The sequence below is a fragment of the Aspergillus campestris genome (genome assembly GCF_002847485.1).
Source record: "Aspergillus campestris IBT 28561 chromosome Unknown P168scaffold_5, whole genome shotgun sequence".
NCBI classification, from domain to species: Eukaryota; Fungi; Ascomycota; class Eurotiomycetes; order Eurotiales; family Aspergillaceae; genus Aspergillus; species Aspergillus campestris.
In genome coordinates, this window is record NW_020194340.1 from 745,805 (window position 1) to 760,448 (window position 14,644).

At 53.4% G+C, this 14,644-nt stretch overlaps 3 protein-coding genes across 3 annotated transcripts; 1 reads left to right on the forward strand and 2 right to left on the reverse strand.

Annotated features, from left to right (window-relative positions):
• Positions 1–435: 435 nt before the first annotated feature.
• P168DRAFT_251757 (CORVET complex membrane-binding subunit VPS8) lies at positions 436–5,633 on the reverse strand. Its single transcript, XM_024834284.1, has 3 exons — positions 4,988–5,633; positions 4,507–4,939; positions 436–4,454 (listed from the first exon to the last, which is right to left on the reverse strand). The coding sequence occupies exons 1-3, from the start codon at positions 5,324–5,326 to the stop codon at positions 481–483; spliced, it is 4,746 nt and encodes a 1,581-aa protein (XP_024693452.1). The 5' UTR covers positions 5,327–5,633; the 3' UTR covers positions 436–480.
• Positions 5,634–7,021: 1,388 nt separating this feature from the next.
• On the forward strand, positions 7,022–8,218 carry P168DRAFT_289723 (uncharacterized protein). The gene is made up of 2 exons (XM_024837062.1): positions 7,022–7,651; positions 7,718–8,218. Exons 1-2 carry the CDS (start codon positions 7,069–7,071, stop codon positions 8,077–8,079), a joined length of 945 nt encoding a protein of 314 aa, XP_024693453.1. The 5' UTR covers positions 7,022–7,068; the 3' UTR covers positions 8,080–8,218.
• Positions 8,219–8,274: 56 nt separating this feature from the next.
• Positions 8,275–11,844, reverse strand: P168DRAFT_267609 (DEAD/DEAH box helicase). Its single transcript, XM_024835051.1, has 9 exons — positions 10,928–11,844; positions 10,692–10,874; positions 10,158–10,641; positions 9,928–10,099; positions 9,718–9,879; positions 9,221–9,667; positions 8,713–9,133; positions 8,547–8,661; positions 8,275–8,472 (listed from the first exon to the last, which is right to left on the reverse strand). The coding sequence occupies exons 1-9, from the start codon at positions 11,756–11,758 to the stop codon at positions 8,441–8,443; spliced, it is 2,847 nt and encodes a 948-aa protein (XP_024693454.1). The 5' UTR covers positions 11,759–11,844; the 3' UTR covers positions 8,275–8,440.
• Between the last annotated feature and the right edge of the window lie 2,800 nt (positions 11,845–14,644).

Below are 14,644 nucleotides of genomic sequence, written 5' to 3' on the forward strand. Positions count from 1 at the left end.
AGAAAGGATGTCCCTGGCCGAGACCGTTTCAGTAACCGATGGGAGGGGCGGGTGATTCAGTGGAAGCGCGGGAGGATGACGAGGTGGGGAGGATGAATGGCCGACCTGAAGATCTGCCCGGCTGACAGATAGATCCAATCGGAGGAAACGATGGACGGCATTGTGGATGGAGAGCGTGGAGTATGTTGATTAAGGTTGGGGGAGAGGACTGCATGATGCACAAAGAACGGATGACCGCGTGCAGATGATCCAGACAAAACCGCGTCTGATTCATTGATTGTCTTAGTCACGCCCCAGAATGGACATGAGGTGCATTTTAAATACTTTTAAATAATGTCAAGCGGGCTTGGCTGTTCCTGCCATCCCGTATGTATCCGTTCAATTAGATGAGGATGATCTACAGGGGAGAGGAGAGGAGGATCATAATGGTCATAGGAGAGATCGTAATTACTACAACACCAAGCCACCCATCCCCGTCACTCAATCACTATGTACAGGACAAACTATACACGACAGCATCTCCCAATCGCCTCCCCCTGATCCCCGTTTCCGCGTGGATCCGATCTGCTCCGCACGGTCCACAAGACACTGCCGGTGATACAGGTGTCGACAGGAAAAGACCACCGCCGGTCCAAGGGGCGCCTCTCCGCTATCACTGGGTGGCCCCGCGGTCGCATCGTTCGAGTCTGCCGGGTGCGCATGTTCGTCATGATGGGTGTGGTGCGTGTGATGGAGAGGCTGGGTCGGCCCCGTGTCCGCCACAGCGACCCCTTTGCCCTTGCCGCGGGCGCGCGCGGGATCGTCTCGCTCGCCGAGTCGTTTGGCGAGACGGTGCTGGTGCGAGTCGACCTGTCGTTGCGTCCACGCATCCCAGTATCGAGCACCCACTCCGGGGCCCCAGATGCGCTGCCGGCAGAGCTCGCACACCTGCCCGCGCGGTCGCCATCCACGCTGGCGCAGTTGTGTCACCTCGTCCACATGGACAAACAGGTCGCGATCTAGCATTCCGTTCGCCAGAGCGAGGAGAGACTTCTCGTAGATGTAGGCCGAGAACACGGAGGCCAGGACGGCACGCAACTCCAGAAGCGAGGGCGACCACTGCGCCGCACGCGTAAGGAACGCCCGGAGAATCCGCAGGAAGCCCATACCGCTGCGATCGCTGGACCCCCCAATGCGGATCGTGCCGGACAGTAGCGCGCTGAACACTTGCTGCACCAGCGCACGGAACGCCGATATCAGCGGAGCGGCGGCACGGTTCACCTCCGCGTTGCTGTCGGCCTGTTCCCGCGGGATCAGCGAAAAGACACTGCTCGCGATGCGGACGACCGACTCGATCAGATCCAGCCAGAGGCTCTCCTCGAACGAAAGCGGTTGGTCTGCTCGCGCTCCATTTTGTTTGTCGGACGGAGTCTTCGTTGCGGTCTTGCTCTGGCCTTGACAGAGCCAGATCCCGACCCGGGAATACTTGTTTAAGGATTCAACGAGATCGTCAATGGCCTCCGCGGTGCTAACGGAATCGGGACTCGCTTGAATGCTTCGGAGAATGCCTACCAGGCCCGACTCCAGCATCCCGAGATGTCCGATGAGACGGTCCATGGCACCCCGGACTTGGCCTTGTCGAGCCAGCAGGATAACGGCCGCATCCACCACGCCGCTTTCCTCCATCCACGGCAAGAGCTCCTCGAGTCGCACGTCTCCCACGCGAAGATCGTCCACGAATGTGGCTACTTGCGAAGGATTGTATCGACACAGCAGCTGGACATACCGCTCCACCATCCAGTTCTCAACGGGTTTCGATGACCGGCGCTCGGCTCCAGCCTGTGCCGCGGGCTCGACGACCATGGACAGATACTGATATTGGCCGTGGGGGTCATCTTTCAGAGCACCGAGGAACGTCTCATGCGTCTCGGGGGCATAGTCTTGCATGGTCTGAGCAGTCCTTTCCACATCGATGGCAAGGAGTTCACCCGCATGCTCCTTCACCACATCGACGACACCGCGCCTCTGCTTCTTACCGAGAGTTGGTCCCGGGCGAAGACAGTCCTGTAAGCAGGTGAAGATCGTCGCCTTTTCGTTCGGACATTCGAGATAGGTGAGGATCAACTCAGGGAAGCGCTTCTCGGCACGATAGGTCGACTTGAGGATCCGGAAAAACCGGGCCGCCCTAAAGAGCGGGATCATGGTCTGGATATCAGGAGGTCGGTAGAACGACAACAGGTACTCAGCGCTGAGCTCACAGTCTTCCGCCATCTCGGGGCTAGGATACTGGCACAGCCGTTCCAGAACCTGGTGTACTGTGCTGCCAGAGAGGAGGATGTACTGAGGGTATTTCGGTTGGTTACGAGCAACGAACATATCAAGATAGATAGTATCTGTAGGTTCAAAAGCCGGCGGCATCATGACCTGCAGGAGAATCGTGATCAAATACTGCCGGTTGATGGATCTCCCCTGGTAGGGAGTCTCGTCGGGCTCCTGCTCGTTCAAGAAGCTGTCCTCGAACGCTTCGTTCAGCATGCTCATAAAACTGGGCGCGCTGAATTTCAGCATAGTCTGCAGATCGGCAAATGACCCGTTAACCCCGGAGTCTGTGCCTGACAGATTCCCTGAAAAGAGAAAGTCATACAAGGCGGCCTTGGCCTGGGTCGCCTCGGTCTCGTCCATCTCGTCTCCGGTGGGGTAGATGCGGCCGGTCAACACATAGGACAAATAGGGGAACATCTTGATCGCATTCGTATATTGTTTGATGGCGTTAATCGAGTCCCCGTTGGCCAGGGATTCGTCGGACGGAATCAGCCTCAGCAGCTCCTGGAGCGGTCCCACGTAGTCTCCCAGGCTGCGGTTCCAGACATAAATAAAAGCATCGTACAGGTTGTGATGCTTGCACAGCGACGTCACCTGATCAATATCGATCGTAGTGGTATCAAGCAGGCAAATGATCTCCTCCAGACGAGAGGCGGTATGGTTCGTCGCAAAGTGGTTGATCAAGGCCTTGATCGCCGTCGGAGGCAGAGTGCGCACCGTCCCCTCGACGATGTACGGCTCCAACGCATCGAGGAAGATCCCGGGCGATCCGTGTTCCTCATACCACGTGAAGACCTCGTCCCAGAGGAAGTCGTCGTTCGCCATACAGACACACGCCTGGATGGACACCTCGGCCAACTCTTCCAGTTGCGGGCTTCCGAGTGGCTCGTTGCTTGCTTCGGCATTGCGACCGAACGCGTACTTCAACGAAGCCGTCATCATCTCCAGAAGTTTTGTTTGGACAAGAGGCTCCCTCAGCGCGTCTTCATCGGGCAGGCCGACGGTGAGCTTCTCCGAGTTACCCTGGTAGTAAGAGGTCGCCAGCTTGATGGCCCCGATGAAGTCCCCAGCCTCCATGAATGCCAGTAACCGGTCCGCCCAGTTCGACAGGCCCCCGGCGAGCGCTTCGTTATAGCTCAACAGGAACAGGCGTCCTTTGTAGGAGCGGAAGCTCATATAGAAGGCATCGGCCACCACGCCGTGCATCGACGTATCCTCTTCATCCAACTGCTCGACAAGCGAATGGAGCTGCGCCGAAAACAAATCAACGTGGTATATATGCCGGTTGAGAAGATCAACCGCTTCTGTCACGCGCATGGTATGGTCTTCCAGGATCAACAATTGCTGCGTGATGGTGAGCACGGCCAAGACGGAACGGCTCAGCCATTGGACGGCAACGATCGCCTCGTCGGCCTTCCACCGACTCCGCGATTTGAACGTCAGCGTTGGGCGACGGTCCCGATCCGGGGTTTCGTCGGTCTTCAGTTCGGAGACATCCAGAACGGTGAGCACGTTCGACCAGCAGTACACCAGCTTCGTCATCGAGGTCTGGGATTGACTGCCTTTGAGCCGGATGGCCGGAAACCACGCCAGCGCCCCCGTCATTGCGCCGTGGGCGGCCACTTCCCTGGGGCGGGGCACCTTGTGCTGGGTGTGCGCCACCGGTGTCGTCGACACGATGACCAGGAGAAAGGGCGTCAGCATCGCAACCAAGCCCAGCGAGTCCGTCGGTTGGTCGACGTTGCCCAGCGGTAGCGGCGAGAATGCGAGGACAGAGCTCGGCCTCCGCGGCTGACTGCCATGCGAGATGTGCTGCGGATAGCGGCCCAAGATCCTGGTGGTCTTGACCGTCCGACCGATCGCGCCCATCCCCCGAGTCGCGAGATGCGAAAACGCCATTCCTCGTTTGTCGGCCGACACGAGTGCCGTGCGCCTCATTCCCAGGAACCCGATGTGAATGACCGAGGCATCCGCGACGTGGCCGTCGGCGGTTCGGCTGTCGATCTGATTCGCCGGGATTGGTGGGATATGTAGGAACGGTCGCGCGGACTTGGAGATCTCCCAGGTAAAGATATCCCCCGATGCATGGCCGGCGGCGATTGTTGTATGATCCGCGGACAACGCCAACGCCGTGATAGCCCCGCACTCCACCGCTACACCCGCAAGTCAATACGGCTCAGATCACCATCAACAGTATGAACGTACCTTTTGTACCAGTGCCAATGATCGTTCGCAAGCTCTGCTGATAGTCGAATACCAAAATGACGCCTTTCGAGGTCCCGATCACAATCGCGGTCGACACCGCTAAGCACGACGGGTGCCCGAAGTTCCTCTTGCCCACCTCGGAAAACGCCTGGCCGGTGATCTTCCGCAGCTTTGTCCACCGCACAACATCCCAGGGTCCCTGGGGGTCCGCATCGATGTCGGGGGTGCCGGGGGATAGGCGACTGGTAAGAGAGGATTTCCGAGAATGGATGTGGGACAAGAAGGGAGACGATGGCCGGAAACCGCCCAAGGATGAGGTGGACAAACGGGATTGGAAACGAAGATCGAAGGGTCGATGTGACGGACTGGGGCTGGGTCGAGGGGAGCTCCGCAGTGCCAGCGCACTGCTGCTTAACGAGGAGGGAAGCGAACCCTAAAACAATCAGCTGGGATCTCGGGAGGAGCATCGGTCGCAACGAACATGTAGCGACGGGGTGTCATCGGGAGTGGACGTGGTCTCGTCCATGCTACCGGATCCATCGAGCTGGCCAGGACGGGGCGAGGGCAAGACGCCATCAGTCGCATCGGCAACCGGTGTAGGGGTGGGTTGGGCCGAGGCACGGTCCTGAGTGTCTATATTCGGGAGATCCTCGTCCTCCTCCCCGTCGGCCATTGCGCCTGCATCCGGTCCTTTCTGCGGTCGTGACGAGCTATCGTCTGCGACGCCATTGGCTATCGGGTGCATATTGTCCTCCTCCGGACCCAGGTCGAGCTCATCCTCTCGTGCCCCGTCATCACAGCCCTCAATCATGGAGCTCATCAGCGAAATGTTCGGGTGACCATCGCTTCCACGTCGACTAGCAAAAGACAGTATCGGATAACCTTAGGGAATAAGGACGGCGCCGACACGATCTAGGGGCTGGTGGGGGGGTTGGTGACAGTTCACGAGCGGCAAAGCGAGCTTGGTGCGACAGGATGGGGCGGAGCAGACGGGCCTCCTCACGGACGATCGGGAGTTAGATCGGGAGCGGGGGGTCGCAGAGTTGAGGAGAGTGTCCAGCAAATGATAGCAATCCGGGGATGGATAGAAGATTAGTGGAAAGAATTAGAGGGGTGGTGCGATGAACTGGAGGGTGGAGATTGGAGAGAGGTCGGAGAGGGCGAAGATCAATGAGGCTGGTTTGGTTGGTTTGGTTGAGCTGGGGAGTTTAAGGCGGGAACTTAAGGCGGTTTACTTGGTTGGGTTTAGTTTGTAGTATAGACATCTCAGTCTGGGGAACTGTCTCTAACCTACTACAGTGCTTGATTTGTTCTATTTTTGAGATATCTATACTAAGGTCGGTTTGTTAACTTTTATTTAGTTGCCTTTCCAAACAAGTCACATCCCGTGTGCAAGATTGACTGCTCTGAGCGATACACTATACACTATATATATCGACATCTCTTACCGTCTGGATAGTCCATGTTGTATAGACTCACCTATAACATTAGTGACTAAACATTCACGCTTGATAAAATGGGTTTGAACCTCAAAGCCCGTCATTTTATTATTTGTCCATTTATTCAAGCTGTTGATATAAATCCTATTGACCTGGTACCTGAGATACCAAGGGGTGTTCTAGACTACAAACTCCAATGGGAATCATACAGACGCCATTGTATGAACTCTAAACTCTAGAGAACCACCAGGATACATTCATTGCAATATCAGATTCATAGATCGGATAGATGACAATGCTTGATACTGAAAAAAGTCTGCTAATTTACTGGCTAGACAGTGGTATAGGTAGGTATCTACCAACACGCGTCAGAGAATGCACAATGCTGGTGACAGTCTTCTTCTACCCCCTCCTATATACCTTCCTTATGAGTATCCATATTTCCTATCGGTACCTTACATAGGCAGGATCTTACCTAAATAGTAAATACCGACTGATCTACCAGGTATGTTGGAGAATGTCTCCTACCTAGTAGATCATCTAGACATACTATCACGTTCATCCTCCAGATAACCAGACCAGATGATCCCATCACCAGCTCCGCATATCACAGGAACAGATCTCAGAATAAGGTTCAACCTTGATCGTTCCTATTACAAGTAATAAACACCAGACATATAGCCGCCCGGCTATCCAGGATATCCACGTTGATACCCATCCATACCCAGTCCTTACCCACCTATCTATATTTTTAGGGCTTTATGTACTACGGTTCAACCCCGGTCTTCCAACCTAACTGAACTGAGTATGGACTAAGAGGAATGATCCTTCGCTTCACGCTGTACCCCTCTCATCTCAGCACTCCTGACCAATCCCGACATCACATGGCGTGAGGATGAGGGTTCCTTGATCCCATGCGGAATCGTTCGGTCAGTCTTGTTCCAGCGTGATGCAGTCATTGTTCGACTAACAAAGGGTAGAACTGTTCCTCATTCTGTCAATAACGACTATAAATATAACCTACCTTATCAACAAACAACTATAAATATATCAATCAACCAACCAAAGTAGTAACCCTTCGTGGCCACTGCAACTCACCAGACTGAAATAACTTCATCCCACGATGGCCTCCACCCTCTCCTACCTAACCCTAAGCCTCCTCCTCCCCACTCTCCTCACCCTTCCATCCCCAGTCTCCTCCTCCTCCTCCGCAGCAGCAGCAGCACCAAAAACCTGCAACGGCCAAGCAACCTACTGCACCCGAAAATACTCCCAACTAACCCACCTAGGCGCCCACGACAGCCCCTTCGTCGGGCCCCTCCCCCAACACAACCAAAACCTCGAAGTAACAGAGCAACTCGACCTCGGCATCCGCTTCCTCCAAGGCCAAACACACAAAGCCCTCGACGAGAAGGACCCCATCCGCCTCTGCCACACCTCTTGTTTCCTCGAAGACGCCGGCACGCTAGTGTCTTTCCTCGAAACCGTCAAAACATGGCTAGACGCGCACCCGGACGAAGTGGTGACCTTGCTCCTCACGAACGGGGACAATCTGCCTGTGTCGCGGTTTGATCAGGCGTTCGCTGAGGCAAAGGTCAACGAGTATGCCTTTGTACCGGAGGGGAGTCCGGATGTGCTGGCTATGGATAAGTGGCCTACGCTGGGGAGCTTGATCGAGAAGAGCAAGCGGCTAGTTGTGTTTTTGGGTGTGTCTCCCCCTCTCCTCTCCTCCTTAGACGAAAGACAAAACAAAAATTGATCATAGAATACAGACTACGGTGCCGACCCCAAAAAAACCCCCTACATCCTCGACGAATTCGCCTACTTCTTTGAGACACCCTACGGCATAACAGACGCCTCATTCCCAAACTGCAGCATCGACCGTCCCCCCGGCGCCTCCCCCGACGGACGCATGTACATCGTCAACCACTTCCTCGACAAGGAAGTTCTCGGCATTCTGATCCCCGACCGGCTGCACGCGGCGAAGACCAATGCTGCGTCCGGGGACGGCAGTATCGGGGCGCAGTCGGAGCTGTGCGAGTCGGTTTATCATCGGTTGCCGAATGTTGTGTTGGCGGATTTTGTCGATCAGGGGGAGGTGATGGCTGCGCAGGATAGGCTTAATGGGGTTTGATTTTTGATTTGATTTTTTGATTGGTGTTTTGTGGATGGCGTGAACGTGGGTTGGTATTTTCATGGTTGAGGATTTTAGGAATAGGGTGGAAGTTCTCTAGAGTATACCTAGCTTTTATATGGTAGATGTCAGGTTTGAGGCGCTCTGAGATTGTATATCGTTGAGATTCATATCCTCGTATACATGCTGCTTTATCCACTGCGCAGCTGTATTCCATGACCTCGCACCTAAACCCACAGCTGATCAGCAACGCCAGGGGAATAAATATCTTGACCCAAGCCAAAACCAAGTCCAAATCCCATCAAAATGAAACCTCCATGCTAGGCTCAAGTTCCAAAATCAGCATCTAAGATCCCCATCCCTATTCATCCAAATCGAGCTGCATTTCCCGATCTATAGTTTCAACCAAGTCAGTACCAGCCTCCCCAAGTGTTAAAATACGATAGGGAGGAAGTAAGGACACGCACCCCACAACTTATTCGCCGAAGCAACAATGATCTCCGCCTTAGCAAGCAACTTCTTCGAATACCGCTCCAACTCTGACGGGTGGAGTTGGCTTTTCTGCGTTTTGCGCGGGTTGACCTATCGAACAATTAGCGAGTCGTTCGCATTTGCGCCGTCCCAATCGCATACCATCGTCAAAACAGGAACGATATCCTTCGCATCGGCCTCAGCCAGCGCCTTCAAATTCCGGAATCCATTCTCCCGGAGCAGACGGGCAGTCCACCCTTTCACAAACGTCACCTGGGCCAATTCGAGGAGGTCAGCGCGGGCGCCTGCTTCGAGGCGGTCGCGCATGTGGTCCAGCACAGCGGCCAGCATGCCCCAGTCCATGCGCTGGCAGAATTTGACCATGCCTGCTGCGAAGCCGTGGCATTGTTGGGCGAGGGTTTGCACGGCGCCGCGGGGGATGCGGTAGCGGGTGGCGATGGATGCGAGGGGGACTTCGTTGCTTAGGTCGCGGAGTTGGAAGGCTGTGTAGGCGCGGCGGTAGATGCGGGCTTGTTTGGTTTGTTCTGGGGTGGTTTCTTTGAGGGTGGAGCCAGTTTGGACCCTGTTTGTGTTGTGAGTTTTGTTGATATTGAAAAATTGGGGTGATGGGTGGGAGGGGGGAGGTGTGGGATGGGGAGGGGACGCGTACATGGAGTTTACGAAGCCGGGGTTGACGCCTACGAATTGAAGAGCGCGTAGGCCGCTCTCGTCGAGGTTGTCTAGTTGGTCTCGGAAGATGGGCCAGTCGATTGGCGAGGCCATGGCCACTTGTAGTGGCGTAAACATGTAGAAGACGTGCAGATCGCCGTCCATCACAAAGGCCTGCAATGCTGTTTTTAGTTCTTCGTAGACGAACAGGCCGTCTTCGGGCGCGAATCCAGATGCAACCACGGCCTGGCCGAGTCGGGTCGCTTCGTAGGATTCGTCGTCGCGGAGGTTTAGAAGGCCCTCTTCTGTAAGTTCTTGCAGAGAGGAATGCATGAAGGCGTACGCTATCTTCTTGTCGACTGTTCGACAGAGAAGTGTGCATTTTACGTATTCTTTGATGGCTTCGTAGCCGGATGCAAGTCCGGTGGCGATAGCTTCTAAGAGGGCCCTGTACTACGTTAGTGATGTGTTGAGAGCATGCCTTGATGGAAAGCATACCGCTTGAGACCTCTTTTCTCCGGTGCCAGACAACTCTCAATGGCTGGCATGTCTGCCTCCAAGAGGTCGCAAACGTCTTCCAGGTCAGATTTCCCACAGATGAGATACGTCTCCCCCGAGTCATCCTTGCCCTTGCGGCCGGCTCTTCCACACATTTGACGCCTTTGCTAGTCAGTCTAGAGACCTCCGTCCGATGGGCAGGGGTCTTACAGCATCGCTGGGCCTACAAGGTCCCGGCCCATACGCCCCCCATTGATGATGACCCTTCTTGCAGGAAGATTAACTCCAGCAGCGAGGCTGCATGTGGCTACTAGTACTCTAAGCACTCCTTGATCATAGGCTTGCGCGATCAACTCGCGCTCCTCGGTAGTCATTCCCGCATCTAGAAATAAACATTATCAATTCAGATGTTAAGACGAGCAATCTAACCAGCCACTCACGGTGGAATCCTACTCCTCGAGGGAGTGTTTTCTCTAAAACCGGATCAAGACCGGTCGGGAGACTACGCAGATCGGCCACAAGATCCAGCCGCTTGCCCAATTCCTCTGGGTCCACGGCGGGTAGCATCGGCATCGCCTCGCTAATGATAGCGGCATGGATCTGGCAGCCTTGTCGGCTACCGCAAAACACCAACGCGCCATAGCCTGCATCAGCTGTCTCGATAGCCAAGGCAACCATCGAATTTGTCATTTGGTTGGAGAGTTCCCGGAACGTCGACGGTTGGATCACCCGATGTGGAGGCATGGTTTCCGTCAGAGACGTCGCTGGCGAAGTCTTCAATTTAGTGATTGTCTGGAACAGCTGCCTCGAGGTGGCTGCCGGGTATATTGCATTCTCGTAGACGAGGTATTCGTCTATTGGAATTGGCCGATACATGGAAATAAAGAAATTCGCATTCATCCACTCGGCCAACAGTTCGGTGTTCTGTGCATGTCAGAAAGGCTTCTAGCGGTCCGGATGGAAACTGAGCATACAGAAAGAGTAGCGCTCATGCCGATGATCTGGATATTTTGCTGTAGCAAGAGCAGTTTGGTGACAGCCAACTCAATAAGATACCCACGATGCTCATCATCGAGCATGTGCAACTCATCCAAGATGACCACACCCAAGTCCCCAATGCTGCGCTCTCCAACAGCAGAATTGATCAAAGAGTTTGCCTAAAGACAGGAATTAGCAGGGAACCCCCCGTAGATATCTCGATCAAGCCTACCTTCTCTATCGTACAAACGGCAATGTCAGTGTCCGCCCAAGACGCAGACGTTCTGCTACCACCAAAAAAGCCAGTGACGCGAATCGACTTTTGCAATTTCTTCCAACGCAGATGATACGGTTTCAATTCCACATCTGGGTCGTCCGCATCGTCTACATTCTTCTCCACACCCTGGACAATCCGTCTCAGCCATTTCAACTTCTCCTGGACCAACGCCACATAAGGGAGAACGATGATCGCCTTGCGCGTCGGGTTCTCAATGATCCGCTTCAGCATCAAGACATCAGCCACCAGCGACTTCCCTCCGCCCGTGGGAGCTGTATAGACGAGGTGTCTCCGTCCCTCCAGCAGCCCCGGCTCCAGCAAGCATGATGCCTGCCACGGGTAGATACTGCTCACCCCGAGGGCCGCAAAGTTGGCCACCAACGCCGGCGACAGCCCATACCGGCGGTCATTCAGAAACAGATGAGGGGCTTGGCGGGGGTCTGGAGCCTCCACAGAAGCGTTTGCCTTTACCGGCTGGTGACCGTCTCCCTTTGAGACACTAGCGGTCACGGGACGAATCTCACTGGCGACCAGACGACTCTTAGGAGGCAGTACCGAAGCGCGCGTAAAGCCCGACGGGACGATCGAACGGTGGCTGCCTACATTATTTGCAGTCGTAGCGAGGGGGTATTTTGTGATTGGAGCCTTGTGAGACTCGACGGGGCCCTGATCGGGGTGACGCTTGTGACCGGCCAACGAGGGGACCTCATAGGTCTGCTGGCGGGCGACGTCCATGGAGGTCTGGAAGCCATGGGTCTGGAATGGCTGCCCGGGCTGTGGCGACATTCCTTGGGCATCTATCACCCTTCACAGGTGGAGGGTGGTGATTGAGGGAGTGTTCATCAACACAATGATATACACTTGGTCAGAGGTGGTGGGGTGCGTTTATATGACTTGTTTGGGCGTATGCCCCTCGACCGGACTGTCTAGCCACTGTGAACTGTCAAAAGCTAAGATGACTTGTCCTGGAGAGGCGTTTCTTGGACTTTCACTTTTTCTCTTTTTTCCCCCATATATTTTATTTCCCCCTTGTTGTCCTTCTTTTCCCTCATCAAAACCAAGGTAAAGGCGGGCGCGTTGCGCCCGCTTCGGGAAGCTGCAGCAACCAGGCAGACCAGGCAGACGGGCTTGTGGCCTCAGGCAACGAGAGCGGGCGTGGGCAGACCTGCCTCAGGCCTGGGACAACCCTGCACGATGCAAATCCGGATGCAAACCCTGCAAACCATCCGGGCGGCGGAAACGTTCCTGGATCGTCTCATCGTCCGCTAATCGGAGCCCTGCTGATCCGCCTTGGTTGGTCTGCCTAACCTGCCTAATTTGTTGACGGTCTCCCACTAATTTACTTGGTTCGGGTGTGTACATATTACGGACTATGGAGGAGGTGAGGATTAATGCAAACATCACGAGTAAATATCTTTTGACCTAACCTTGTCATCCTGGATATGGCGACCGAGCAAATACTTGACTTGACCTTAAGGTAGGTATTTTACGCATGGAGGATACTCTAATAGGCTTAGAGTCGCCACAGAGTCATCCTTTGATCCGGCAAGGCGGACGACCGTCAACCTACTACAAAGTACTAGAGACTCTAAGAGTCTGACGTGAGAGGTCCCGTCTGCCACGCTTCTCCTTTCCGTCTGCATATCTATTTCGTTGTCCTTGAGCAAGGGTTATCGAAGACAACGCTTCCACCCACTGTTCCCTACCCCATTATAATCAACAATTACCATAACACGTCAGTAGCGATGGCCCCCACAGGTTAACATGAAAAATAAATATATATATATATATATATATATATATATTTATTTTTTACTAAAGTGAATAAGAATTAAAATCAAAAGATAACTCGGATTTATAGTATCTTATTCTTGCCCAATGGCTGATACGATGATATCCACAGGTCACCTGACACGGACTCTCCACCTGCCTAAGTAGGTAGGATACTGCTACGCCCGAAAACACGAGTGGATGACAAAGTTCCCATTAACATTAGCCATTGACCCTTGACCCCTTGACACAAAAGGCTCACTGGACTGTCCCTCACATACGATTTGCTAGTTCACTGCATTAGTGAACTTGGACCTGGATAGGCCCTGGAAATAGAAATCAGAGCAGAACCTGGAGTTTTCAACAAGTTACAGTATCTTGAATTCCAAAGACGGATGCATCGGCGACAGTGACCATGAAAAGTAATACATAATACTCATTGGGCGGGAACGGTGCCGTCCTTTTTTTCTTTTTTTCTTTTTATTTCCTCTCCAAGGGCGGGGAACCAAGAAAAAAAGGAAAAGAATAGAAATTGATTACTTGCCGCGGGAGATCCACCCAACCCAACGGACATTATAGCTTGAAGATTGTCACTCCCTCAGTCCCTCTTCTCTTCAATATGTGGGATTGTCCAGGGCTGTGGGCTGGCATATTGATCAAAGAGTACTCAAAATTACCACAGTTTCACACTTTAATCCACTCTAGATAAAAAGCATGTTTCGATCTCATCACGGATGCGTGTCTTAACATGCAGGCTCCCATTTTTGGTCGCGTTCGTTTTGTTCACCGGTTTGATATAGAGGATCTTTTTTTTTTCCCGCGCGCTTCGCCAAACATGGTGGGATAATAAAAACCACGCTATCACCCTCCCCGGTAGTCTTTCAGGCCCGTAAGCTTATTAGATCGTGTGGTGTTTCAAGTTGCATCGCTTTACAGATACACTGCCACTCGAGGCTGTTCTCATGGAATATCGGTGAGGCTGATGGTCATTGTCGTAGAAACTTACTCGGTATCTAGGTAGGTAGTAATGGCTTAGCGTTGTTAAAACGGGAGTAATCATTGGCGTAAGCTATCAGTCTCGTCGTGATTCGACAGTTAGGCTATTTTTATTGTTGGATTTTTGCCTTGCCGAGATAGAAGCGAGTTAAACACCGGATTTGTACACCAGCAAAAACACTGAATCTGGAGGCCAAGGTAAAGAAAGGTAGAGGTCATGATCGAACCATGAACACAATTCTCGCCAGTCCGATCCCGAACCCGGATTGAGCGGACAGAATTGCTGGTTTGTCAACGAGGCAGACTAAAGCAGTGCAGTGGGAATGCGCAGTGGCGACTTTCTACTAAAGAGTCAAGGAGCGGAGCAGCAAATCATGGGCAGCGGAGGTAGATACCCATTCTACCGCCATTGGCCAACATGAACAGCGGTATATGATCCTCGTCGCAGCAGTACCCAACCAAGGTACGTAAGTGCGCTCAAACATGGGATGGATAGCTTGGGGGATGGAAGAAGTGATGCAACATGACAGTTGTTTAGTCTGATTTGTTGCTGGGATGGGCAGAAGCAGCTAACCTGACTCCTGGTACTTACCACACTACTCAGTATATGTCAGTGATTGCTTAGATCTGATGGGGAAAAGTCAACCTTGTGGCTTTATCATTGAAGCGATATTATATTGTGTTTACCTGGTGGGAGAGTGAGACCAGTGTGATGGCCAAGGCACTCCGACTCGAAACGGTAAGGTCCCGCCCTCGCGGGGAGACAGACCCCTAGTCTGTCTTCACAGGGTTTGCTCGATTCTCTCTCTCTCTCTCTCTCTCTCTTATCACTCACCTTGATCGCTCCCCACTGGTAAACTCAAAAATTATGGTCATCGGTTCTAGCTCAACCTAATTACCCTGGAA

Coding starts and splice junctions, on each gene's coding strand:
- P168DRAFT_251757 (XM_024834284.1), bottom strand. CDS start 5,326: ATGAGCTCCATGATTGAGGGCTGTGATGACGGGGCACGAGAGGATGAG. Junction 4,940..4,987: donor ATGACACCCCGTCGCTACAT/GTTCGTTGCGAC, acceptor TGATTGTTTTAG/GGTTCGCTTCCCTCCTCGTT. Junction 4,455..4,506: donor CATTGGCACTGGTACAAAAG/GTACGTTCATAC, acceptor TTGCGGGTGTAG/CGGTGGAGTGCGGGGCTATC.
- P168DRAFT_267609 (XM_024835051.1), bottom strand. CDS start 11,758: ATGTCGCCACAGCCCGGGCAGCCATTCCAGACCCATGGCTTCCAGACC. Junction 10,642..10,691: donor GCATGAGCGCTACTCTTTCT/GTATGCTCAGTT, acceptor TGACATGCACAG/AACACCGAACTGTTGGCCGA. Junction 9,134..9,220: donor CCCGGCTTCGTAAACTCCAT/GTACGCGTCCCC, acceptor CAACACAAACAG/GGTCCAAACTGGCTCCACCC.
- P168DRAFT_289723 (XM_024837062.1), top strand. CDS start 7,069: ATGGCCTCCACCCTCTCCTACCTAACCCTAAGCCTCCTCCTCCCCACT. Junction 7,652..7,717: donor GCGGCTAGTTGTGTTTTTGG/GTGTGTCTCCCC, acceptor CATAGAATACAG/ACTACGGTGCCGACCCCAAA.